Source organism: Protopterus annectens, chromosome 2.part2 (assembly GCF_019279795.1).
Source record: "Protopterus annectens isolate FY-2018-M chromosome 2.part2, PAN1.0, whole genome shotgun sequence".
Taxonomy (NCBI): Eukaryota; Metazoa; Chordata; order Ceratodontiformes; family Protopteridae; genus Protopterus; species Protopterus annectens.
In genome coordinates, this window is record NC_056730.1 from 1,081,580,598 (window position 1) to 1,081,606,787 (window position 26,190).

Here is a 26,190-nt window from a genome sequence, read left to right on the forward strand (position 1 = left end):
GCCATGAGTTCGTCCGAGACATGCTTCTCAGTAGCGGGTACCAATGCTGCCTTGGCCAGTCTGGAGCTATCAGAATTACCTTTGGCTGTTCCTCCCTGATCTTCAGTAGAACTTTGTACATCAATGGGAGAGGTGGAAAGGCATAAACTGTCAGGGCTTTCCAGCTGAAAGAAAGGGAGTCCACCCTCCAGGCTTGTGGGTGGTATTCTCTTGAGCAGAATTTCTTCAGTTGGTGGTTGAGTGGGGAGGCGAACAGGTCTATCTCTGGCATCCCCCATTTCTTTGTTATGGCTTTGAAGATGTCTGGATGCAGCATCCATTCGTGAGCATCTGTGGTAGTTCTGCTTAAGCTGTCTGCTAGTGAATTCTCTTTTCCTGGTACGAATCTGGCCTGCAGTTGAATGTTGAGATTCAGGCCTAGGTTCCACAGGTCCATTGCCATCCGGCATAGAGGGTAGGAATGCGTGCCTCCCTGTTTGTTGATGTACCACATGACTGTGGTATTGTCCGTCCTTATCAGCAGGTGTCCTTGCTGGAGGAATGATTTGAATGCCTCGACTGCATGCTTCACTGCCAGCATCTCCTTTAGATTTATGTGTAGATTCAGCTGGTCTTGGGACCATAGGCCTTGGATACACTTGTCTTCCATGTGTGCCCCCCAGCCTAGGTCTGAGGCGTCCGTGGTGATGGTCTGCCTTGGTTGTGGTTTGTGGAAAGGCAACCCTCTGTTGGTCTGGCAGGCCTGAGCCCACCACAGGAATTCTTTTTTCAGGCATGGAATGATTTGGTATCATGGTTTCTAGACTGTGTCTGTGTTGAGACCATACATTCCTTAGGTACCACTGTAATTTTCTCATATGCAGCCTGGCATGTGGGATCAAGATTATGCAGGATGCCATGTAATCCAGGGCCTGCAGGACTTTCCTTGCAGTAAGCTGAGTTTGTCTGGTCAATGCCATGAAGTAGACTGGTAGTTGCTTGTGTTTTTCTTCTGTGAGAAAAGCCATCTGAGTTAATGTGTCCAGATCTGCACCAAAAATGTTATCCTTTGGGATGGCACTAGTCTTGACTTCTGTATGTTGACTGTGTAACCCAAGGCTTGCAGCAGTTGTATGACATAGGCCAAGTCCTTTATTATTTTTGTCTTGTTGTCCGCTTGTATTAGGCAGTCGTCCAGGTATGGGTAGATTTGAATTCCCTGAAGCCTGCAATGTGCAATTACTGATGCCAGGCATTTCGTGAATACTCTGGGCGCAGTAGATAAGCCAAAGGGCAATGCTGAGAATTGATAATGCTCTGATCCTGCAAGAAATCTGAGGTGTCTTCTGCAATCTGGTCGTATAGGGACGTGCAGGTATGCCTCCTTGAGATCTGGAGTCACCAGCCAAGACTCCTTGCCCAACATGGGAAGAAGTTGCTGTAGGGTCAGCATCTTGAATTTTGGTACAATGAGATATGTGTTCAGTGCGGACAAGTCGAGAATAGGCCTCCATTGAGTTTCTTTTCTTGGTACAAGGAATAGTCTGGAGTAAAATCCTTGGCCTTGTTCCACAGGTGGTACTTTTTCTATTGCTCTCATCCTTAGTAAGTTGATGATTTGTTTTAGAGCCTCTGACTTCTGGCTTGGTGGTAGGTTTGGCATTCCTCTCTTTTTTGGTAAAGTGTGGAAGTGAAACCTGTAGCCTTTGTCTATTGTTTGCAAAGTCCATTTGTCTCCTGTAATGCAATGCCAGTTTTTTGAAAATAAAGCTAGCTTTCCGCCCAAGGGTGCTTCCAGTTGTTCCCTGGTAGGCGGAATCACAGCCAAGTCATTGTGTCTGTCCTGTGGAAGTGGTTGCAGTCGCAGCTGCGGCGGTACTCCTCTGGTTGGCAGGTTGCCACTGACGAACCCTGTAGGCACCCCTTGATTGACCTCTGCCTCTTGGGCATCTATTTCTGCCTCTCTGTGCTCTGGAGGTGTCTGGAAAGGACCAATTCTTTGAAGGCCAATTTCTGCTGAACCTCGGAGGTTGGACCTGCAGAAAATCCTTGACTGTTTGCACAGATTTTGCTTTTTCTTCCACTTTCTTTAGAACCTCCTGTGCAGGGGAGCCAAATAAACTTTGTTTCTCCATAGGGGCATCTAGGAGTTTAGACTTAACATGGTCTGGCAAGGATTGCTCTTTTAGCCAGGCATGCCTTCGAATCACTGCTCCAGTCATAGCTGATCTAAATGAAGCCTCCAGTGTATCATAGCCACATTTTAAGAAATGATTACTGACCTGCTGAGAGTTGTGTACCAATTCCTGAAGGGACTTACAGTCTAAAGGTTCAGGAGAGGAAAGCTTTTTATTCAGCTGATCTAACAAAAATTCCTGGTACTGTATCATGTGAAATTGACAGTTTAAAGCCCTGGCAGAAAGAGTAGCAGATGTATAAACCTTTTTACCCCATCTCTCTAATGCTCTTGATTCTCTTTCAGAGGGTAGGGGGTTTTTGGCAGAGGCAGCTGCAACACCCTTAGGGCCCTGAGAAATGGTTTCTGGGTCTGCAGCATGGGCCTTATACAAGTGGAAGTGAGAATCCGGGACCCTGTAATATCTGTCAGGTTTGGCAGGGGCCGGGGGAAGAGAATCAGGGGCAGAACTGGCATCATTGTATGCATCATCAACAACTGATAGTACAGGTGATATGGCTAAAGGCCTATGCTGTGGTAAGTGTAAAAAAGTCCTTAGCCTTTTCCTAGAATCAGAAAAATCCTGAGCCTGCCATTGGAAGTGTTCCCTCATTGAGTGTAGAGTTTCCCCAAATTAAAATTCTTCTGGGGGGAGGCAGACGGAATGGAGTCTTCTGCATCCGAATCCTCATAAGGTGAGTATGGTCCTTCCTGATGGTCTGATAAATCTGATCCATCCGAGGAATAGTCAGAGGAGAGAGGTTCAGGGGGTTCAGTCCTAGGCCTTTTTTCAGGAGGGGGTTGTGAGGCCCTGTCTGGGTGAGGTTGGGATCCCCTGATCAGAGAAATAAGGTCCTCAGCAAGGCTGAGAATCTGAGAACTTGAGGAAGGTCTGTGAGAGGGAGCTTTTGCAGGTAAGGCCTTGGAAAGTTTAGCTGCTTTAGCCCTGGAGAAGGCCTTAATAGACATAGAAGCAGGGGGTCTAGCTGCCCCACGTGCAGGAGTAGAGATGTCCAACGGAATGGTGTCGGACAATTCTAGTGTGCCTGCTTCTTCGGTAGGAATTTCTGTAGCCGACTCAGCCGGGGCCTCTGAGGCCTCAGTTGTCGGAGGCATGCTTTCGGCCGAAGGAAGAACCGAGGACTTGGGTTTCAGCCGAAACAGAGACACTCGCGGTAGGCCTAACCGTGGTTTCAGCCGAAACCGCGGGCCGCGAGTGTCGGTCCTTTTCCTTGCGTTTTTTGGCTAAATGTGTAGTCGGAGTCTCCAACGGCATTTTATATGCAAAAGCGGGACCAAAAAACTCTTCAGCAAACTCCGACCGACGTCTAAGTGTCCGTCGGTTGAGTGAAGCACAGGCTAAACAAGCTGATACGTTGTGGTCTGGGCCTAAGCAAGGAAGGCAGTATTTGTGGAAATCCTTATGAGGTATTTGTTTCCCACAAGTTAAACAATTATTTACTTTGTCTGACATCGGCTGAGGCAAGAAAGAGTCCCCAACGGGGTACTTAGCTTTTTTAGAAGTCTTTGGTAGCTGAAATCTCTGGATCTGACCGACCGGCACTTGCGAACAGCTTCTGCTTCGGGCACCGCGCGGCAAGAAAGACTGAGGAAAATGGCGTCGGCTGATGCCTTTATACCCCAGGAGCTATGACGTCGGGTGAAGTGCGACATCAGCCGAAGCCAGACCCAGACTTTGGAATCCGGCCGACCGAAGGGCTGCCTGAGGCGGGACAACCCATATGTTATGACTGCAGATGCATCCTTGAAGGACATCAGCGTTTCCTGTCTGCCTGAATCAGGCAATTGTCTAAGTAGGGGTAAATTTTAATATTTCTTTGTCTGCAAAAGGCAATGGCATGAGCCAGGCATTTTGTGAAAACTCTGGGAGCAGTGGATAATCCAAAGGGAATCACAGCGAACTGAAAGTGCATAGATCCTGCAAGATTCCCTGATTGGGATGTGTAGGTAGGCCCCTTTTGGGTCTAGGGTGGCTAACCAAGCATCCTTGGAAAGCATAGGAAGAAGCTGCTGGAGGGTGAGCATTTTGAATTTTGGTATCACCAGAAAGGTGTTTAGAATGGATAGGTCGAGGATTGGGCGCCAGGTGCCCTCTTATCTGGGTACCAGGAAGAGTCTGGAATAAAACCCTTGGCCTATCTGGTCTGCAGGAACATGCTGTATTGCCCTCATTGAGAGAAAGGAAAGGACTTGTTTTTTTGCCTCTGCCCACTGGTTTGGAGGAAGATCTGGGAACCCTCTTGGGGTTGGCAGAGTGTGGAAGTAAAATTTGTATCCCTGGGGCACTATTTTTATGACACAACAGTCGTTGGTAATAGAGGCCTAGTTGTTTGCATGGAAGGGGAGTTTTCCTCCTAGATGCACAAGCAGGTGGGCAGCGGTAAGGGGTGGAGGTGTGAAATCATTGTGAGTTCTTACCATTAAGGGGTGGCTTAGCACTCCCTGTTTTTGAAGAGGAGGAACTCCACTGCTTAGATCTCTGCATTCCCTGGGGCTGCTGTCTGGGGGGTCTGCTTCCCCTGGGGCTGCTGTCTGAGGGGGGGGGGGTCTGCTTCCTCTGAGTTTGGGCTGAGCTGGCCTGGAAGGGGCCGGAAAAGACCGGTACTTGGAGGGGCAATGCCTACTGAACCACGGAGGCTGGACCTGTAAAAAGTCTGTCTGCATAGATTTAGCTTTTTCTTCCATCTTTTTTTTAAGACCTCTTCCACCTTGGTGCCAAACAAATTGTCTTTGTTCAATGGTACATCCAATAATTTTGATTTGCCATGGTCTGGGCAAGGTCTGTTCCTTAAGCCAAGCTTGTCTTCTAAGGACAGAACCAGTGACTGCTGTCTTGCAAGATGCTTCTAGGGCGTCAAAGCCACACTGCAAGGTGTGCTTAGTAACTTGGCTTGCAGATTGCATAAGCTCTTATAATTCTTTATTTTCTGCACAAGCAGGAAAGGAAGATATTTTTGATTGAGAGTTCCATCATATGCTGCTGATATTTCAACATGTGGAACTGACAATTTAGTGCTCTAATAGCAAGAGTAGCAGAGGTGTATACTTTTTTACCCCATCTGTCTAAAGCTCGGGAATCCCTGCCTGAGGGGGGTGGGATTCTTAACTGAGACTGCTTTAATTCCTTTAGGTCCTTGAGAGATGATCTGTGTGTCAGCAGTAGGATTTTTGAAAAGGAATTTGAGAGTGTCAGGGACTCTGTAGTACCGGTTAGGTTTCCTGGGAGCAGGAGGAAGGGTGTCAGGAGTCAAACTGGATTCTATTAAAACATCAACATCCAGGACAGGATGAATGGCCAAGTGTCTGTACCGTGGTAAATCCAAGAATTCCCAGAGTCTCTTTTTTGAGTGCGGATAGTCCTGACATTCCCATTGGAAATGCTCCCTTAAAGTATAAAGGGTTTCACCAAATGAAAAATCTTCAGGTGGAGAGGCAGAAGGAACAGATTCCTCTGCATCAGAATCCTCATAAGCAGAGAGGGGTTGCATGTCTTCATATTCAGAAGCATCAGAGTCATCGGACTCCTGTTCAGATAAAACTACTGGGGGCAAGTCTCTTTATTTTGGAAGGGGCAGCCTGGCATCCCCTAATAAGCATAATAAGGTCTTCCGCCATTTTAAGCATTTAAGACTGAGGCAAGGAAGCAGGTGCCCGGGCTTGGGTCATCGTTTTTTTTTGTAGTAGTCTGTACCCTGGGCCTTAGGAACTCGGTAGTTTTAGAAAGAGCTGAAGACGCAAAAGAAGTCGTCGGTTTGTGTCGAGTATCGGTAGTGCGAAGTACCTCCTCGGAAGCTGGTGCCTGCTCAGCGGCTCCAGACCCATCCAAGGTAGAGACATCAGCAGGATCCTTATTCAAAGAAGAGTCTCGCCGCATACCGGATTCTGCAAGGGTCTCGGCAGCGGTCTGCAAATCCAGAGAAGCAGGCATCAGGGGCTGTGAAAGGGCATCACTGCGGACCGGAGAACTGAAAACTAGCTTAATGGAAGCGTAGATGGCAGTTTTGGACCTGTGCAGTCTGTCTCTATCTTTATCCTTACGTTTTTTCGGAAGATCGGTAGTTGGATGGCTTACCAAAGCCATATTGGAATTCGAGGACAGAGCGAAAATATCTAGCTACAATAAAGGCCTGACGACGTATAGTTCTGGTGTTCAACAAAGCACAAAATCGACAGCGAGGGACGTCATGGTCTGGGCCTAAACAGGTGACGCAGTAAGAATGGAAGTCTCGGTGTGGTATTTGCTTTCCACAGGCAAGACAACTGTTAACTTTTTCTGTCATTGGTTAGAGCAAGAAAAAAGGATCCCCAATGGGGTATTTAGCTTTAGAAGACCTCTGCTTCAATTAGAATGACGAAACTCGGGTAGCGGCCGACCAACACTCGTGCGAACTGCTTCTGGATCCTCGGCAAGAAAGACTGGGGTAATGGCATCGGCTGCCTTACTTTATACTACTGATGACCTGACGTCAGTCCTGAAGCGACAGCAACCAACGCAGAAATACTAAGCCTCTGGTATTCAGGCCGGCCGAGGGCTACCCTGGCAGGGGATAACCCGAATGTGATGACTGCAACAGCGAAACACGAAGAACATCAGCAAATTAAGCTCAAGCAAGCGAAAGAAAACAAAATCCCCAACGGGCTACTTAGACTTTAGATGTTTTGAAAGTAGAGGAGCAAAGTGATCGATGTGATGGTCGACTGCAGCTGAAAAGTTCTAAGGTCTGTGGGTGCAGATGTCACATTAAAGGTCCCTGGTTTATGGCCCTACGTGTGACATTCCACACACCTGCAAAAACCAGGTTAAGCTTTCTGTATAGGAGCAAACATTCAGGTCACCTGAAGCAGAGAATCCCACACTAAAAATACTGCAAGATAGGAACAGAAGGACATGGAGCATTTACATCTGATTCAGTTATTGTTAAGGTTAAAAAAAATATATGAGGGACTGACATCACACTGGGTGAAATCCAATACTTAACCTGCTACAAGAATGACCTTAAAAAGGAAGAGGAGGATGATCCCAGATTTGCTTTTTATGCCATCCATCAACAACTTTCAACAGCAGTTATTTTTCAAGATATACCTACCACTGCTGGAGCAGAATAGGTACAAAACTGAATACCCATTTACAGGGTTAAACAGAAGTATCAAATATCTTGAAGGCTGGTGTAGCAGATTCATCTGTCTCTATTCCAGCAAAAGTAATTTAAGAAAAAGTATGATGATGAATAATATCACCTCTAATAAACAACTATCTATATATACATATTTCACACAAAGGTTGAAAACCGACTGCAGAATATGCATTTCTTAAATGTGGAAACCATAATCTTGACAGGTTAAAAAGCATTTTTTACACAGTTTACTTACCATGCACAAAGTTTCACATACACTAAGAATGTGTCATTCAACTACTTACTAAAAAAATTATACAGAATTTGTTACTTGGGTACAAAACAGAAACTGCTACTAACACGTTTAAAACCCCCTAAGTTCTAGCATGAATGCAGGCCTTTTCAGTAAAGAGTTTTGCTGCACAACCTGTTGACAGAGAGGTCAGCAAGACTTTGATCCAGTTAATGAACACACACAACACATGTGAAACTATTGCTATTGTCTCTCAACTCGGTGAGAAATCCTAAAGCTGTATGTTGGGATTCTTGGTCACTATTTATCAGTTATAGAATTCCATCTGAGTATCTCACCATCAACGAACAAGTACAATACTGCATGCCAAAGAATAAGTACAATATACTAATTTTAAGGTATATATTCTACTTAGTTGATGGAGTTGCAATAAAACTGCCTTCAAAGTCATCACCATTCCCCTCATATGTGTAAGCAAAAAATTAGAAGTTATGTACTCACCATAACGTTCCATCTGAGTAGGTGTATTCATTTGTCTGCAACCTGTGGGTTATGGATCCGATATCGGACCCGAACCGGCATGGTTTACCAGCTATGGATCCAAGCTCTCAGCTCCTCCCCACACCCATAATGCCCTGCTCTACCCTCATGACCTCAGATCGAGTTTGCCAACAGCAAGAACACCCTGAAAAGGGTAACACAACATATGCAGGAAACTGAAAGGCCAGGGGGATAGGAGGGCGGGATGGTTGCAGACAAATGAATACACCTACTCAGATGGAACGTTATGGTGAGTACATAACTTCTAAATCTGAAGTAGGAGATTCATTTGTCTGCAACCTGTGGGACAGAGTCCCCAGCTACCTGAATCTTGGGCCATCATGGAAGGATATTCCGGAGCACCGCTGAGCCAAAGGATGCTCTACCCCTAGATGCAAGATCCAACTTGTAGTGGGAAATAAAAGTATGAGATGAAGCCCACGTGGCTGCTGCACAAATATCATCTAGAGGAATCCTAGCCTTAAAGGCTGCCGAGGTAGAGACTGACCGGGTTGAATGGGCATGTACACCCTCGGTGCGCGCCTTCCCCACGCTTGAAAAGCCAATAAGATACATTGTGAAATCCAGCGAGATAATGAGACTTTAGAAATTGGTTTGCCCAAATTAAATTTAGCAAAGGAAATGAACAACTGGTCGGATTGCCTATGACCAGCCGTCCTGTTTAGATAAAATCTAAGTTGCCTGTGAACATCTAAGGAGTGAAGCTTGTATTCACCTTTGTTTTCATATTTAGGAAAGACAGGGAGGTTAATGGATTGATTAATGTTTGCTTCAGAAGCTACCTTAGGAAGAAAGGACGGGTTGGTCCTGAGGTAAACACGGTCCGGATGAAAGACCAAGTAAGGAGGTTTAGCTGATAATGCTTGAAGCTCTGAAACTCTCTTGGCCGAAGTAATGGCTACTAAGAAGGCGGTCTTGAACGATAAGAATTTCAGATCTACCGTAGCCGCAGGTTCGAAGGGGGAAGGGGGGGGCGGTCAAGGCCTGGAGAACTAAGGAAAGGTCCCAAGGAGGAACCGCTTGCTTTACAGGGGGCCTGAGAAGAAAAGTACCTTTAAGGAAAATCTTACACAACTTGGCCGACATCAGAGGATTGGAGTCATGACCAATGTGATAATGGGAAATTGCCGCAAGTTGTACTTTGACCGTGGAACTGCTGGCACCATCATTAAAAAGAGTGGTTAAGAAATCAAGCACCAAGGGGAGAGGAACTGTGAAGGGGTTCAGGCCTTGCCGCTCCGCCCACAACGAGAACCGTTTCCACTTGCTGCGGTAGACTTTCCTAGTGGATGGCTTATGAGCTGCCACCAGGATGGCCTTAACAGGGGACGAAATACCGGGAGTCCTGATCAAGAGTGGAACTGGAGCAGCCAAGCGGTCAGCTTCAGGTTGTCCAGGTTAGAAGGAGATAAGTGGGATGGATGAGATATCAGATCCGGAATGGGATCTAGAATCCAAGGAGGATTCACAGAGTGAGACCTTAGGAAGGGGAACCAGATCTGTCGAGGCCAAAACGGAGCAATGAGAATCATTCTGCACCCCAACCGAGAGGCTTTCTGAAGAACTTGGAGCATCAGAGGCAAGGGGGGATAAGCATAAAGAAGACCGGGTGGCCAAGCATGCACCAGAGCGTCTCTTGGGGAACCTCCGGGAGGAGGTATCAGAGCGAAAAAACTGTCGCACTTGGTGTTTGAGGGAGAGGCAAAAAGATCGCAACAAGGAGTTCCCCACCGTGCGAATATGCGTTCCGCTACCTGAGTATTGAGAGACCATTCGTAAGGGGTGAGAATTGTGCGACTGAGTTTGTCCGCCAGGATGTTGGACAGACCCGGAATATGCGTTGCTATGAGAAAGCGGTTGGTGGAGATTGCCCATTCCCAAACTCTCATGGCTTCTCGACAAAGAGGGTAAGACCTGGTTCCTCCTTGCTTGTTGATATACCAGACAACCGACATGTTGTCTGATTGAATCGCAATTGTTCCCAAGGGAAGAAAGGCCTGAAGTGCTAGCAACGCTAAGAGCACTGCTCTCATCTCTAGAACGTTGATATGCAGTAAGGTCTCTGAATCGTTCCACGTGCCTTGGACGGTCCGGCCTGCAAAATGCCCCACCCGAGGCGGGAGGCGTCCGTGGTCACCGTGGCGAGAGGGGGAGAAGCACAAAATGGGAGGCCTCCGGTGAGATCTGGAGAGTGTAGCCACCACAGGAGGGACCGCTTGCAAGCCTTGCTGATCGCAATGGGATGATGCATAGGAAGAGCAAGATACGACCACTGGACTAGGAGTGTCCATTGGAGGATGCGCATATTGAACCTGGCGAGAGGAAGAAGCGCTATAGCAGCCGCCATGGACCCTAGAGCCCTCAGGACCAACTCCGCCGGAACTGAGCTTGAGTGGAGAATGGCCCGCACCTGGAGTTGCAGATTTTGAACTCTGTCCGCAGTGAGGAAGGCTTTTAATCTTCTTGTGTCTAACCTGGCACCTATAAAATCTATGAACTGCGTGGGTGCTAGGTTGGATTTTTTTGTGTTTATAGTGATGCCCAGATGGGGAGCAAGATGGAGAAAAGAGTCTCGCGCCAATAGTAGTAGATGCCTTGTTGGGGCGGTGAGGAGCCAGTCGTCCAGGTAGGGAAAGACCTGTACCCCCTGAAGCCTCAGGTGGGCCGCTACCACTGCTAATACTTTGGTGAACACCCTGGGGGCTGTGGTGAGACCAAAGGGAAGGACCCGGAACTGGTAGTGACTGGCTCCCAGCCGGAAACGGAGAAACCTCCTGGAGCGCCTGTCCATTAGTATGTGGTAGTACGCATCCTTGAGGTCTATGGAGCACATCCAGTGATTTTCTCCCAGAAGGGGGAGAATAGACTGCAGCGTGACCATTCGGAACTTCTCCTTGGGAACTGCCAGGTTCAAGAGTGAAAGGTCTAAAATTGGTCTTAGATCCCCGTCTTTTTGGCACTAAAAGAACCTGGAGTAGAACCCTGATCCGATCTGGTCTGGGGGCGGGCTGGATGGCTCTTTTCTTTAGCAGATGGCCAATTTCTGCCAAAGCAGCCTCCCACTGACCGGGTGGAACATCGGGAGGGACTTCAATTTTGGCAAGTGAAGAAAGGGGATACGGTATCCTCTGGATATGATCTGGAGAACCCAGCGGTCTGATGTTATGGACTCCCATGCCGCCAGGTGCTCCGAAAAACGTCCCCCGACTGCCTCCAGAGTGGAGCAGCCGGGCAACCCCTCAGGGCTGCTGCGCGGGCCGTTCAGAGAAGGGTTCTCTGGACCCGAAGTTCCTGGGAGCCCCTCTGCCCCTAGGGCGGCGTCCTCCCTGTCCTCCTCTGCCACGGAAGGACTGGTTGTCCGGAGCAGGCTGGGATTGCTGCGACTTCCGGAACCACATCTTCCTCTGACCCTTTTGGTTCCTAGAATAGGACCTCTGGGGTGCAGAGAAGCGGATTCCGACGGCAGACAGCGTCTTCCCGTCCTTCTCGCTCTGGGTCAAAGTGTCGCGAACAGTTTTGCCAAAGAGGGCAGAACCATCGAAGGGGGCGTTCGCAAATGACGCCTTGAAGGGCTCTGAGAAATCGCAATGACGGAGCCAGGCCTGACGTCTAGTAACTAGGCCTGCCCCTGCGGCTCTAGCGGCACCTTCTGTAGCATGGGAGAGTAGCCGCATAGAGGTATTTGTGACTGACCTGAGAGTGGCCATGCGGGTGGAGTGCAGCACTTTGTCCTCCTCCGACATGGACTTTGGGGGGATGCAGCGTATTCTTTAATAAGATCGCGCTGCATCCTAATCACGTGTGCCAGATAGTTCAGCGCCCTTACAGAGAAGGTCGCTGAACTAAACATCCGCTTCCCCAAGCGGTCCATCATCCGAGACTCCTTGCTCGGGGGATGGACTGAGGGACTCTCCTGAGCCAGTTCCCTCTTGGTGGCCGCCGCCGTCAACATGGCATCTATCGGAGGCCCCTTACTCCAATGGGCACGGTCAGCCGGGGGACTGAGAATACGGTCGGGCCTTTTAGGGATTGGCTCCATGGTGTCCGGTTCCTTCCACGCCCTGGTGGTAATGAGGTCCACCAGGGGGTCGGCAGGAGGGGACACCCAAGAGGTAGACGGGCCCGCTTCAAATGCCTCCAAGAACACGGACTCGTCCGAGGAAGACTTGGGGGCAGACCACCCCCCCCTTATGCGGAGCATTTCCATGATGTCTCCAAATGAGACATCCTCGGGGGGTGACCGTGGGGAGCCTTCCCCTTCCTCCAAATCCGTGTCTTCTGTGAGAGACTCAGGGGAGTCAATGTGCCTCCTTTTGCACGTATGTTTGTGGGGAACATCCTCCGTGGGGCTGTCAGAGGACTCCTCGCAAACAGTAACCTGTTCCAGGGGAACAGCTTAGGGCACAGGAGCGGGCTGTCCCAAGGGCCGGATGGTGGAAGCCTGACCCAGTGCAAAGGGAGCGCGGGACGGAGCCGAAGCAAGTGCCGGGGGTCCGGAGACCCTCAACAGGGCCCTCTTCACTACATCAAAAGCCGAAGGGGAACCGACCTCGACCAAAGTATCCGACAATCGGCTCCCCCTCGGATCCGAGTGGATCGGAGCGGCGCCGGCGCTCGGATCCAAAGGACAGTGCGCTCCGACACAGGCGGCGCCGAAGGAGCACTGATCCCCTGGATCGGCTCGGATCCAGGCTCCGAGGTCGGATCCGAAGCACTCGAGGCAGGGTCGGATCCGAAGTACCAAGTACTATCGGCGCCGACCCACCCCCGGCTCCGAAGCTGCTCGGCTCCAACTGCTCCGAACCCGGGTAGTGGGTCGGAGAAGGAGCACTTGGCTTGAAAAAAGGGGTCGAGCTCCCCCCCAGAGGGGGGGGGGGAGGCAAGAGCACTCCCATCTGCATCTGGGCCTGGATGAACCTTCTCATCATCCGGTCCAGATCAGCGTCTGACAGGCTATAAGTTGATCTCGACGAGGCTACCGAGGTAGGCCTTGAGTGCCTCCTCGATAGCCTCGACGGAGATCGGGTCTCCTCCTCCTCAGGTCCCGGTGAAAAACACACTGGAGACAGGAGCCGAGGAGGGGGAGAGCCAGCAGACAAGGAAGCCGGAGGAGAAGCCCGCTTGGCTGGCGGGGCTGAAACAGAGGTCTCGGCCCGCCGCTTATGGTGCTTCTCCCTCCGGTCCTTCTTTCTAGCTTCCCTCTCCTCCGAACCACTACAGGGAGGTTGAGTCCCAGGAGGAGGAGGGGAGCCGGAGAGGAGACAACCGTAAGCAGTTACCCGAAGGGCGGAGGCGGAGCAGAGTCCGGTGGCAAAGACCCGCCAAGACAAGCTTGGACCTCCGCTCCTTCAATGCCCTGGGGTTGAACCCTGCACAAATGGAACATCCAGAAGTGAGGTGTTCAACCCCAAGGCATCTAACACACCGAGTGTGGCCACCAGCGGGGAAAGCTTATGGCCACACTCGCAGCACTTGGAGAACACAGCTTTGGGTTGTTCAGACATCCCAAAAGCAAAAAAGGTTACTTAAACTAGAGTTAAAGCAAAGTAACAAAAACCACTCAACAGGCCCAAACACACACTACGCTACCAGCGAGGGGAGGGATAAGTAAAATTAAATTTTAAAACACTAAAAGTATAACTAAATAATAGGGAAACCTACACTTCCACACAACTTTCACTCAAAACTTCAAAAATTAGCACTTTAAAGACTAATAAAACTGCACTTAGCTGAAGAGCTTAGAAACACAATCTGGTCACCAGCGCCGCAAACGAGATCTGAGGTCATGAGGGTAGAGCAGGGCATTATGGGTGAGGGGAGGAGCTGAGAGCTTGGATCCATAGCTGGTAAACCATGCCGGTTCGGATCCGATATCGGATCCATAACCCACAGGTTGCAGACAAATGAATCTCCTACTTCAGATCAAATAATTTGTCATTCTCTCCCCCCCCCCCGCCACCTAATTACACTAAAGTCTTAAATTCCCTATCTCTATCAGAACTGCCTTAACTTCTGCTGCACTAAAAGCAAACTCCTCCCACAAAATGCAAAGGAGACAGTACAGCTGTGCTAAGTGTTGCACAGCTCGCAAAGCACATATAGTCAAGAGAGAAGCGATTCATAGAGATGTATCAATTATACCAAGGGACTTACCTGTCCAAGAAGTCAATAAGAATGAAAACCTAACTGTGGATAAAGTATTAGTGAAAGGCTTGGTACACTTTTTCATTAAAGACCAACTAAAACAGACTACTTTGGTAGTATGAAAATAATGACCTGGTCTCTGCTGAAATTCAGGGGGATACTCAATCCTTGGTCTCTTTCTGGTGTTATGCATGTCAAAATCCTCTGCACGACGCCTATACAAATTAGGTAAACAAAGTTATTAAAAGACAAAAAAATAAATTAAAATTCAGCGATCTTGACATTACACATGGAGTGAATAATCAAAACATCAGTAACAGACTACAGAATATACGTAAACCAGAGTTCACACCACTCTAAAGTAGGTACTACTTAAAAATGAAGCATCATATTTGGGAACATCTACTACCATTAACCGTTTTGCCATAAAAATCCAAAGCCTTTATCCAAGTACTAGTAGTCAACACACCAGTACTGAAATATTTCAATGAGAAAGTTGCCAACCACCCAGATCAAATTTACCCACAAAACACATTTTTTTTTGCAGGTAAAGTTGGTCAACTTCCATGTCATTAAAGAGAAAAAAGAAAACAAAAGAACCACCTAACTAAAAAAAAATGTAGAACATGCCAAACTGTTTTGCTTCCATGAGGTTTTGACCTACCTTGGACAAACCAAGCATCTTAATTCAAAGCAGACCCCTTTAGCACCTGTCTGGCACATCTCACACCCACAAACCACACGTCCAGACTTGTCCCAAGATTGCAGGAAGAGTTCTTACGATGCAGCAAGCAAATCATTAACACTCTTTACAATCCTCCCATGCTATCTTCTGGGCCCACAATAAGTGCAATAAAGTTAAAGTGTTCACATTACATAAACCAAGCCTGTCTCTCTTCTCTGCGGGAATTCTTCAAAAGGTGCTACTTACAGATATACTGCTCCCCGGGTGTCTCAAGGAGGTAGTTAACAGCAAGACAATTCCCACAGTGAGAAAAGAGGGCAATTTTATGCACACACTTTCACACAATAAACTTTAAACAACTGTTTTCAATCTTAGGTTTCTGACTAAATGAAAGGTAATGTGCTTAGGGAACCAGTCTTGTGATAGATTAAACACACTGCAGCACTTCCCCCTTAAAACTTAAAAAAAAAAATACAAGTTTGAGAAATAAAAAAAAAGCTAAAAAACAAAAAAAACTAGCATAATGCCAGACTGCTATTTTTCAGTATAATACTAGCATTAACCCACAAAAAAAAATGCAAGTATTACTGGTGAGTCTTAATTACACAGCAACAGAAAGCCCAACCAAACAAATAAGCAATACGTTGAACAGTTCAGAAAAAAAAAAATCTTGTACCAAACACACATTAAGTTACATCTATCCAGTTGCTTAAACTATGTAAAGTGTTCCACTGACATCAAGCAAAAGCCAAATGAGGAAACAATCACTATGAAAAAGATATTCACTATCCTGCACTTCTTTTAACCTACACGTGCATAACCTTACATCCATGACTCCAACAAATCAATAAATTAGCATCTTTCACTACCACACCACTCATACTCCAATCACTTTCATACCAGCTTTCTGTTGCTGATCATGTCTACCCAAAAAGGCTTTTAGGTGGTAGAAAACCTGTTTAAATGCACTTCAATTTCAGTTACTCAAGTGGCTCTTTCCCTCCAAAAAACACACTAAATTAGAATGAAAGTTAGTCTTCTGAAAACATGCCCACTTTCACATCTAAACAATTACTTCAGCAGACTATGGTACCTGAAGAAACCCCAAACCTCTATTAAAATGCTAACAAAATGTCAAAACTTCATTTGGGTAAATCAAGCATCTTTCTGAAATTCCTACCCTTACTTTTCTTACTACTAAGCACTTAACTTGCACCCACTGCCTGAAAGTCTGCTGTTGTGAAATGTAATGCCATTATCACACGGACTGCAGACAGAAGGACAAGTTAAAGACCGTACAGATAACACTAAATGCTCATTTTCAAATTAGTACTCTGCTGCAATAAAAATAAAGGAAGGAATTACAGAACATGTACATTTTTTTGTCTTCAAACTAACAGAGTAAAGGGCTCTTCAGAACGACTGAAAACATATGACCACTGTTCAAGGCCAGGAACGGTAAAGACTGCCTCAAGCTTAATGACTTTTCCATTCCAAAGCCTCGGAATTCAAATTTATTTCACATCACAAACTTTATCAAATTAACCCAAGTTTGGCCTTTTTCTCTTGTACATATCGCATTCTAACTGAAATTGATTTAAAAAGAAACAGGTTTTCCTTCACCTCTTTCAGCACAAAAAGCAATTCAAAGCAGATTCATCTACAGTAAATTCAGTTTAAAAACATAAATAAGATAAAGCTGGTTTAAAGGAGAAACATACCGCTTTCCTGTAGTTTTGAGACTGCATTAACGACCGGTATAAAACATGACAGAACAGTTCATACAGAAGTCCAACTACTGACTTTATGCTGAAAGCCACAAACTTAAGAGGGCCTGGCAGGTCTGACCAGTAGTTTGGTGGCAGCGTTATATGAATATTTTGCAGTCCATTGCAAAACAAAGTAGTAAACACTCCATTCACAAATACTTATTTGCTCTGGGTACCCCATGGCTTACAACTTCAAAAGACATCTTGTTGCTCAGTCCATTAAACAGCCAAAAATGAGGAAAGCGCTGCCAGGCTTCCTCCTACCTAATTGATACAGTCCTTTATGCACAAAAGAATTGGAAACTCTTGTAGTAACTGTCTACCTACCAAAGGATGTTTCCACAAAAGGAAACTTAACCCATTGTTGCATAATATCAAAACATAACTCCAACAGTCCTTTGGCAAAGAAGTGGGTAGAGGAAAACTTTAGATTAGTTGTATGCAAAGTGGCTAACAGGGGAAGGAGAAGCTTTTGGTTGACTGGTTACATCAGTTCTTTGGAAAGATCTCTCCACCTCGGGACAATGCACAACCCCCTTTCCCAATGCTGTGTAGTATAAGCTGGAGAGTTCGTAAAATGGTGTTGAAAAACAAGATAGTCCTTTAAACAAAACAAACTTAAGTCCACAGGCACCGCCAACATCTGAGAAGGCTGTATACAGACACAGCAACAGCCATTTGGTCTGCTGCCGGGTCTCCAAGGGCCACTTGGTTTTCCCCTTTTGAAAGAACCTATACTTTCAGAAGCTCGGCAGCACGATGCACGGATTCACCGAGGTTATGTGCTATAGTATATGTGGCACTGGGATAATGCAGCATCGGAGATAAAATATGACTGTCCCATAATACTGCTCCTCTTGAATACAAAAAAACTTAAACTCTTATCCTCAATATGAGGCGTCATCTTCTGCAAACTTAACAGTGATCCTTTCTTTACAAAAGTCCCATATCTGATAGGGCTTATCCACAGGGGTACACCTGAAAGAAAAGGCTTTTGCAAAATATTAAAACAACATCTAGAGAGAAAAAAAATACATCCCTCATCTTGCTATTAAACCAAAGCCTAATAAATTTTGTTCTCACGTTATACTCCAGTATGTTTATAAATGAAAAGTACTTTAACTAAACTAATACTGTTAAATATATCACTTCAAAACAATTCTTCAGCTACTTAATATTTAAATCTCCCCAAATTTATTCTCCAAGACAGACAGACCAAGGACTCTGCAATCCTCAATGAAGCCACAAAACAGTCCCTGTAGCTTGATGTGAGGATTTTTATCTCTCTTCTTTAACGCTGGCACCACGATCGGTGATTCGTATTGCTCCATCATGTTATTCCAAAATATGTGCCTACTATCAGTCCAAAGAACAGTTCTAACCTTCCCGGATCCCGAATTGGTTCTCTGCGAGATGGGCGTCCCTTTGAACGAGGCTCAGAGTGCGTCCGTCTCTTATGTCGCATTTTATGAATCAGCTGATACAAGTCAATGGTTTCATCTGGTGGAAATAACAGGCAAAGCTGATTTGCACACTCTGGTTCAATTTCCTAAAAAGAAACAGAGAAGTGTTTACTTAACTAACCAAGTTGGATTAAGCAGGCAACAGTCCAACATCAATCTTTACCAGCATAACTATTTTGCAAAGCACCTATATTAACTTCAGCAGCACAGATATTATGTATATATGGGTATTATAATTTCTGCTCCAAAATGATACTGCTTATCAGGTGGATGTGTACAAATAAATAGGCACAAATAAGACTGGACAAGCAAGCAATAATGCCCAACAGGGTGTGTGTGTTACTGTGTAAATAACCCATGCCCAGGGGTGTTCTAAGGCCCAAAACCACAGGCATAGGGCCTCGACAACTCCAGAAGGGTGTTATTAACACAGTAACACACACCCTGGAGGGCACTATTGGTCTTAGAGAATGGGCTATCTGTAAAATTGTTTTGCCTACTTATTTTTTTAATACTATATTATTTTTAATATTCTTTTAATACATTTTTGATGTAAAATAGTCCCTCTGACTAATGTTTCAAACTTCTTGTGGTATATGTAAATGATGTTGGAGGAAGTATTTTTACAAGCAAAATGTAAGATTTTCAAAGAATGCCCAGATTTTACTTCATTCTTTTGTTCTGTTAATCAAAGTTTGTAGTTTGCTGTAAATCACTGGGGATTGAAGTACTAAATAATTACATACATTTGAGTTCCAGACTATTTCCTTCAGAAAATGCATGCTAAAACAAATTGTTTTATTGTAGCAACTTTCTAACTTTATAACAGCAATGTTTAAAATCTGTTCCTATTTTTGGGCCATTGTCCCACCTTTATTTTACTTCTTTAACATTTTTTACCAGGAAAGTCTGGCTGTGACAGAGCCCATTTTCAACTGAAGCGTAGGGAGAAACACTCCAGACACGTCTTTGGAATGTGTGAGGAAACTGGAGCACCCGCAGGAAACTCATGCAAATGCAGGGAGGACATGCAGACTCCACACAGAAGTCACTCCAGCCGAGAATTGAACCGGAGAACCTCCTGCTGTGAGGCGACAACGCTAAACACTGCACCACTCTGCCGCCCACAGGGTTTTACCCAGATTTCTTTAGATAAGTGGTCAAGAGGTATGAACACCTCTTTATATTAACCACTGCTGCCACCGCTCGCACCCAATTTTCAAATATCAGAAAAGCTTCCTCATTTGCAGGTATATCAAAGGGACAATCAAAATGCATGCTGCTACGTATCCTATAAGTTTTAGGTATTCCTTGACTGTAATTTTCTCTTTCTGGTTTGAAATGCAGAAGTGGCCCTTCAACATCTCCAGTTTGTCTTGGGAGAGTAAGGCCCTGTAATGAATACTCTTCAGACAGGCTCCTAAGAAGGCCATTCTTTAAGATGCAATCAGAGAGGATTTATTGCAATTAACAGCCCTAGGTCCTTGGAGCAATTCAAAGCACTCATTACACTCTGAGAGGACTCTGCTAGCATCAGACTCCTGAACAGATAATGGTACATCTGAATGCCCTATCTCCTGCAAAATGCTATTACTGAAGTCAGACAGTGTAGAATAGTGTGTGTGCTGTACCTTTAAGAAACATTTCAAAGCCAGCAAGTGCATACAAAAATAGCAAGCATGTGCTAGCTTCAGTGCCACTTCGAGAGTGGAGCCAGAGAGTATGTACAACTGTGATAGCTAGTTTGTTTATAAGTTTATCTAAGTTAAAGTTATTACGCCTTTGTACATAATAAAGCGCCCTGAACAGAACCCACAGAAGTTTGTCTGTTTTATCCTGACCAGATGAGCGACATGGTGTCAGAACTGGGATTCCAGAGACTGCTTTTCAGAGCTACGAGGTGCACAGTTAACAGTGAAGGTAAACTAGGAGAACAGAGTACAAAAAAAGGGTCAGAAACGAACCAAAGGTAATGAAAACTTGCATGAATGATTTATTTTATTAAAAAGATAAACAGGAGCATTACAAGGGCAAAGAATTAGAAGTTATGTACTCACCATAACGTTCCATCTGAGTAGGTGTATTCATTTGTCTGCAACCTGTGGGTTATGGATCCGATATCGGATCCGAACCGGCATGGGTTTCCAGCTATGGATCCAAGCTCTCAGCTCCTCCCCTCACCCATAATGTCCTGCTCTACCCTCATGACCTCAGATCGAGTTTGCCAAAGCAACAACACCCTGAAAAGGGTAACATAGAATATGCAGGGAACTGAAAGGCCAGGGGGATAGGAGGGCGGGATGGTTGCAGACAAATGAATACACCTACTCAGATGGAACGTTATGGTGAGTACATAACTTCTAAATCTGAAGTAGGATATTCATTTGTCTGCAACCTGTGGGACAGAGTCCCCAGCTACCTGAATCTTGGGCGGCCATCATGGAAGGATATTCCGAGCACCATGGAGCCAAAGGATGCTCTACCCTAGATGCAAGATCCAACTTATAGTGGGAAATAAAAGTATGAGATGAAGCCCACGTGGCTGCTGCACAAATATCATCTAGAGGAATCCTAGCCTTAAAGGCTGCTGAGGTAGATACTGACCGGGTTGAATGGGCGCGTACACCCTCCGGTGCGGGCCTTCCTGAAGCTTGATAAGCCAATAAGATGCACTGTGAAATCCAGCGGGACAGAGAAACTTTAGAAATTGGCTTGCCCAAATTGAATTTTGCAAAGGAAATAAACAACTGGTCGGATTGCCTATGACCAGCTGTCCTGTTCAGATAAAATCTAAGTTGCCTGTGAACATCTAATGAATGGAGCTTATATTCACCTTTGTTTTCATATTTAGGGAAGAAAACAGGAGGTTAATGGACTGATTGATGTTTGCTTCAGAAGCGACTTTAGGAAGAAAGGACGGGTTGGTCCTGAGGTAGACACGGTCCGGATGAAATACCAAGTAAAGAGGTTTAGCTGATAATGCTTGAAGCTCAGAAACTCTCTTGGCCGATGTAATGGCTACCAAAAAGGCTGTCTTGTAGGACAAGAATTTGAGATCCACCGTAGCCGCTGGCTCGAAGGGGCGGTCAAGGCCTGTAGAACCAGAGAGAGGTCCCAAGGAGGAACCGCTTGTTTTATAGGGGCCTGAGAAGAAAAGTACCTTTAAGAAAAATTTTACACAATTTGGCTGACATAAGAGGATTAGAGTCATGGCCAATGTGATAATGAGAAATTGCCGCCAGTTGTACTTTGACTGTGGAACTGCTGGCACCATCGTTAAAGAGAGTGGTTAGAAAGTCAAGCACTAATGGAAGAGGAACCGTGAAGGGATTCAGGCCTTGCCGCTCCGCCCACAAGGAAAAACGTTTCCACTTGCTGCGGTAAACCTTTCTAGTGGATGGTTTATGAGCTGCCACCAAAATTGCCTTAACAGGTGACGAAATACCGGGAGTCCTGATCAAGAGTGGAACTGGAGCAGCCAAGCGGTCAGCTTCAGGTTGTCCAGATTCGGAGGAGGAATGCAGGATGGATGGGATATCAGATCCGGGATGGGATCTAGAATCCAAGGAGGATTCACCGAGTGAGACCTTAGGAAGGGGAACCAGATCTGTTGAGGCCAAAACGGAGCAATGAGAATCATTCTGCAACCCACCCGAGAGGCTTTCTGAAGAACTTGGAGCATCAGAGGCAAGGGTGGATAAGCATACAGAAGACCGGGTGGCCAAGCATGCACCAGAGTGTCTCTTGGGGAACCTCCGGGAGGAGGTATCAGAGCGAAAAAACTGTCGCACTTTGTGTTTGAGGGAGAGGCAAAAAGATCGCATGAAGGGGTTCCCCACCGTGCGAATATGCGTTCCGCTACTCGACAATTGAGAGACCACTCGTAAGGGGTCAGAATGGTGCGACTGAGCTTGTCCGCTAGGATGTTGGACCGACCCGGAATGTGCGTTGCTATTAGAAAGCGGTTGGTGGAGATTGCCCATTCCCAAACTCTCATGGCTTCTCGACAAAGAGGGTAAGACCTTGTTCCCCCTTGCTTGTTGATGTACCAGACCACAGACATGTTGTTTGATTGAATCGCAATTGTTCCCAAGGGAAGAAAGTCCTGAAGTGCTAGCAACGCTAAGAGCACTGCTCTCATCTCTAGAACATTGATATGCAGTAAGGTCTCTGAATCGTCCCACGTGCCTTGGTCGGTCCGGCCCATAAAGTGCCCCCACCCGAGGCGGAGGCGTCCGTGGTCACCGTGGCGAGAGGGGAGAAGCACAAAATGGGCGGCCCTGTGGAGATCCGGGGAGTGAAGCCACCACAAGAGGGACCGCTTGCAAGCCTTGCTGATCGCAATGGGATGATGCATGGGGAGAGCAAGGTATGACCACTGTACTAAGAGCGTCCACTGTAGAATGCGCATATTGAGCCTGGCAAGAGGAAGAAGTGCTATAGCAGATGCCATGGACCCTAGAGCCCTCAGGACCAACTCCGCCGGAACAGAACTTGAGTGGAGAATGGCCCGCACCTGGAGCTGCAGATTTTGAACTCTGTCCGCAGTGAGGAAGGCTCGTAAACTCCTTGTGTCTAGCCTGGCCCCTATAAAATCTAAGAGCTGTGTGGGTGCCAGGTTGGATTTCTTTGTATTTATTGTGATGCCCAGAAAATGAGCAAGATGGAGAAAGGAGTCTCGCGCCAATAAAAGTAGATGCCTTGTTGGGGCAGTAAGATGCCAGTCGTCCAGGTAGGGAAACACCTGCACCCCTGAAGCCTCAGGTGGGCCGCTACCACTGCTAATACTTTGGTGAACACCCTGGGGGCTGTGGTGAGACCAAAGGGAAGGACCCGGAACTGGTAGTGACTGGCTCCCAGCCGGAAGCGGAGGAACCTCCTGGAGCGACTGTCCATCAGGATGTGGTAGTACGCGTCCTTGAGGTCTATCGAGCACATCCAGTGATTTTCTCCCAGAAGGGGGAGAATAGACTGCAGAGTGACCATTCGGAATTTTTCTTTGGGGACTGCCAGATTCAAGAGAGAGACCTCTAGGATTGCTCTTAGTACCCCCGTCTTCTTTCCCACTAAAAAGAACCTGGAGTAGAACCCTGATCCGATCTGGTCTGGGGGGGACGGGCTGGATGGCTCTTTTCTTTAGCAGATGGCCAATTTCTGCTAAAGCGGCCTCCCGTTGACCGGGTGGGACGTCTGGGAGGGACTTCAACTTTGGAAGGTGAAGGAAAGGGATGCGATATCCTCTGGATATGATTTGGAGAACCCAGCGGTCTGATGTTATGGACTCCCATGCCGCTAGGTGCCCAGCGTCCCCCGACTGCCTCCAGAGTGGAGCAGTCGGGCAACCCCTCAGGGTTGCTGCGTGGGCCGTTCAGAGAAAGGTTCCCTGGACCCGAAGTTTCTGGGAGCCCCTCTGCCTCTAGGGCGGCGTCCTCCCTGTCCTCCTCTGCCACGGAAGGACTGGTTGTCCGGAGCAGGCTGGGACTGCTGCGACTTCCGGAACCACATCTTCTTCTGACCCTTTTGGTTCCTAGAGTAGGGCCTCTGGGGTGCAGAGAAGCGGATTCCGACGGCAGACAGCGTCTTCCGTCCTTCTCGCTCTGGGTCAGCGTCTGTGACGGTTTTGCCAAAAGAGCAGAACCATCAAAGGCGTTCGCAAATGACGCTTTGAAGGGCTCAGAAAAATCGCAGTGACGGAGCCAGGCCTGTCGTCTAGTGACTAGGCCTGTCCCCGCAGCTCTAGCGGCGCCTTCCGTGGCGTGGGAGAGTAGCCGCATAGAGGTATTAGTAACTGACCTAAGAGTGGCCATACGGGTGGAGTGCAGAACCCTGTCCTCCTCCGAAATGGACTCTGGGGAGATGCAGCATATTCTTTAATGAGATCTCGCTGCATCCTAATGACATGTGCCAAGTAGTTCAGCGCCCTTACCGAGAAGGTCGCTGAACTAAACATCCGCTTCCCCAAGCGGTCCATCATCAGAGACTCCTTGCTCGGGATGGACTGAGGGACTCTCCTGAGCCAGTTCCCTCTTGGTGGCCGCCCGTCAACATGGCATCTACCGGAGGCCCCTTACTCCAATGGGCACGGTCGGACGGTGGGCTAAGGATCCTATCGGGCCTCTTAGGAATTGGCTCCACGGTGTCCGGTTCCTTCCACGCCCTGGTGGTAATGAGGTCCACCAGGGGTCGGCAGGAGGGGACACCCAAGAGGTGGTTGGGCCCGCTTCAATTGCCTCCAAAAACAGGGACTCGCCCGAGGAAGACTTGGGGCCAGACCACCCGCCCGCCTTATACGGAGCATTTCCATGAAGTCGCCAAATGAGACATCCTCGGGGTGACCGTGGGGAGCCTTCCCTTCCTCCAAGTCCGTGTCTTCTGTGAGAGACTCGGGAGTCAATGTGCCTCCTTTTGCATGTATGCTTGAGGGACATCCTCTGGGGGCTGTCAGGGGGGTCCTCGCAAGCAGCAACTTGTTCCATGGGGGCAACTGGGGGCACAGAGGGGGGTTGTCCCGGGGGCGGGTTGGTGGAGGCCTGGCCCAGTGCAGAGGGAGCGGGCGGAGCCGAACAAGTGCCGGGGTCCGGAGACCCTCAACAGGGCCCTCTCCACTACATCAAAGCCGAAGGGAGCCGACCTCGACCAAAGGATCCGACAATCGGCTCCCCTCGGATCCGAAGAGTGGATCGGAGCCGGCGCCGAAGCGCTCGGATCCGAAGGGACAGTGCGCTCCGACACAGGCGGCGCCGAAGGAGCACTGATCCCCCCGGATCCGAGGCTCGGATCCAGGCTCCGAGGTCGGATCCGGTGCACTCGAGGGCAGGGTCGGATCCGAAGTACCAAGTACTATCGGCGCCGACCCACCCCCGGCTCCGAAGCTGCTCGGCTCCAGCTGCTCCGAACCCGGATAGCGGGTCGGAGAAGGAGCAATAGGTTTGAAAAAGGGTGTTGAGCTCCCCCCCAGAGGGGGGGGGAGGCAAGAGCACTCCCATCTGCATCTGGGCCTGGATGAATCTTCTCATCATCCGGTCCAGATCAGCATCCGAAAGGCTATATGTAGATCTCGGCGAGGCTACCGAGGTAGGCCTGGAGTGCCTCCTCGATAGCCTCGACGGAGATCGGGTCTCCTCCTCCTCAGGACTCGGTGAAAAGCACACTGGGGACCGGAGCCGAGAAGGAGGAGACCGAGCCGACGGAGCCGGGAGAAGCCGCTTGGCTGGCGGGGCCGAAACAGAGGTCTCGGCCCGCCGCTTGTGGTGCTTCTCCCTCGTCCTTTCCTAGCATCCCTCTCCTCTCCAGAAGCGGGAGGTTGAGTCCCAGGAGGAGGAGGGTGCCACGGAGGAAGAACCGAAACCACGGTTACTCCCGAAGGAGGCGGAGGTCGGAGCCGAGTCCGGCGGTAAAGGCCCGCCAAGACAAGCTTGGACCTCCGCTCCTTCAGTGCCCTGGGGTTGAACCCTGCACAAATGGAGCATCCAGATGTGAGGTGTTCAACCCCCAGGCACCTAACACACCGAGTGTGGCCATCAGCCGGGGAAAGCTTATGGCCACACTCGGAGCATTTAGAAAATATAGATTTGGGCTGTTCAGCCATCCCAATCTATAAACAAGCTACTAACTAAAGTAACTAAACAAAATACACACACAGGCCCAACACACACACACTACGCCAACAGCGAGGGGAGGGAAAAAAAAATACTTAAATTAACTCTAAAGTAAACTATCAAAGAGGAATACCTAAACTTTCACACAAATATGAATAAACAAACTTCAAAACTCTGTATTAACAGTTAGAAAAACTAGCACTTAGCTGAGAGCTATAGAAACCAATCCAGTCACCATGCGCGGCAAACGAGATCTGAGGTCATGAGGGTAGAGCAGGGCATTATGGGTGAGGGGAGGAGCTGAGAGCTTGGATCCATAGCTGGAAAACCATGCCGGTTCGGATCCGATATCGGATCCATAACCCACAGGTTGCAGACAAATGAATATCCTACTTCAGATCACATTATTAAGCAAGTGAGAGGCACA

The 26,190-nt window shown here is 47.8% G+C and overlaps 1 protein-coding gene across 4 annotated transcripts in view; it reads right to left on the reverse strand.

The window, feature by feature from the left end:
- Positions 1-26,190, reverse strand: part of YTHDC1 (YTH domain containing 1) — a 1,387,762-nt gene that overhangs the window by 488,682 nt on the left and 872,890 nt on the right. For all 4 annotated transcript variants that reach the window (XM_044064303.1, XM_044064301.1, XM_044064302.1 and 1 more), the window contains exons 9-10: positions 18,085-18,251; positions 14,381-14,463 (exon numbers count right to left, since the gene is read on the reverse strand). In XM_044064303.1, coding sequence (XP_043920238.1) covers positions 14,381-14,463; positions 18,085-18,251 — 250 coding nt within the window. The remainder of the gene's footprint in view (positions 1-14,380; positions 14,464-18,084; positions 18,252-26,190) is intronic.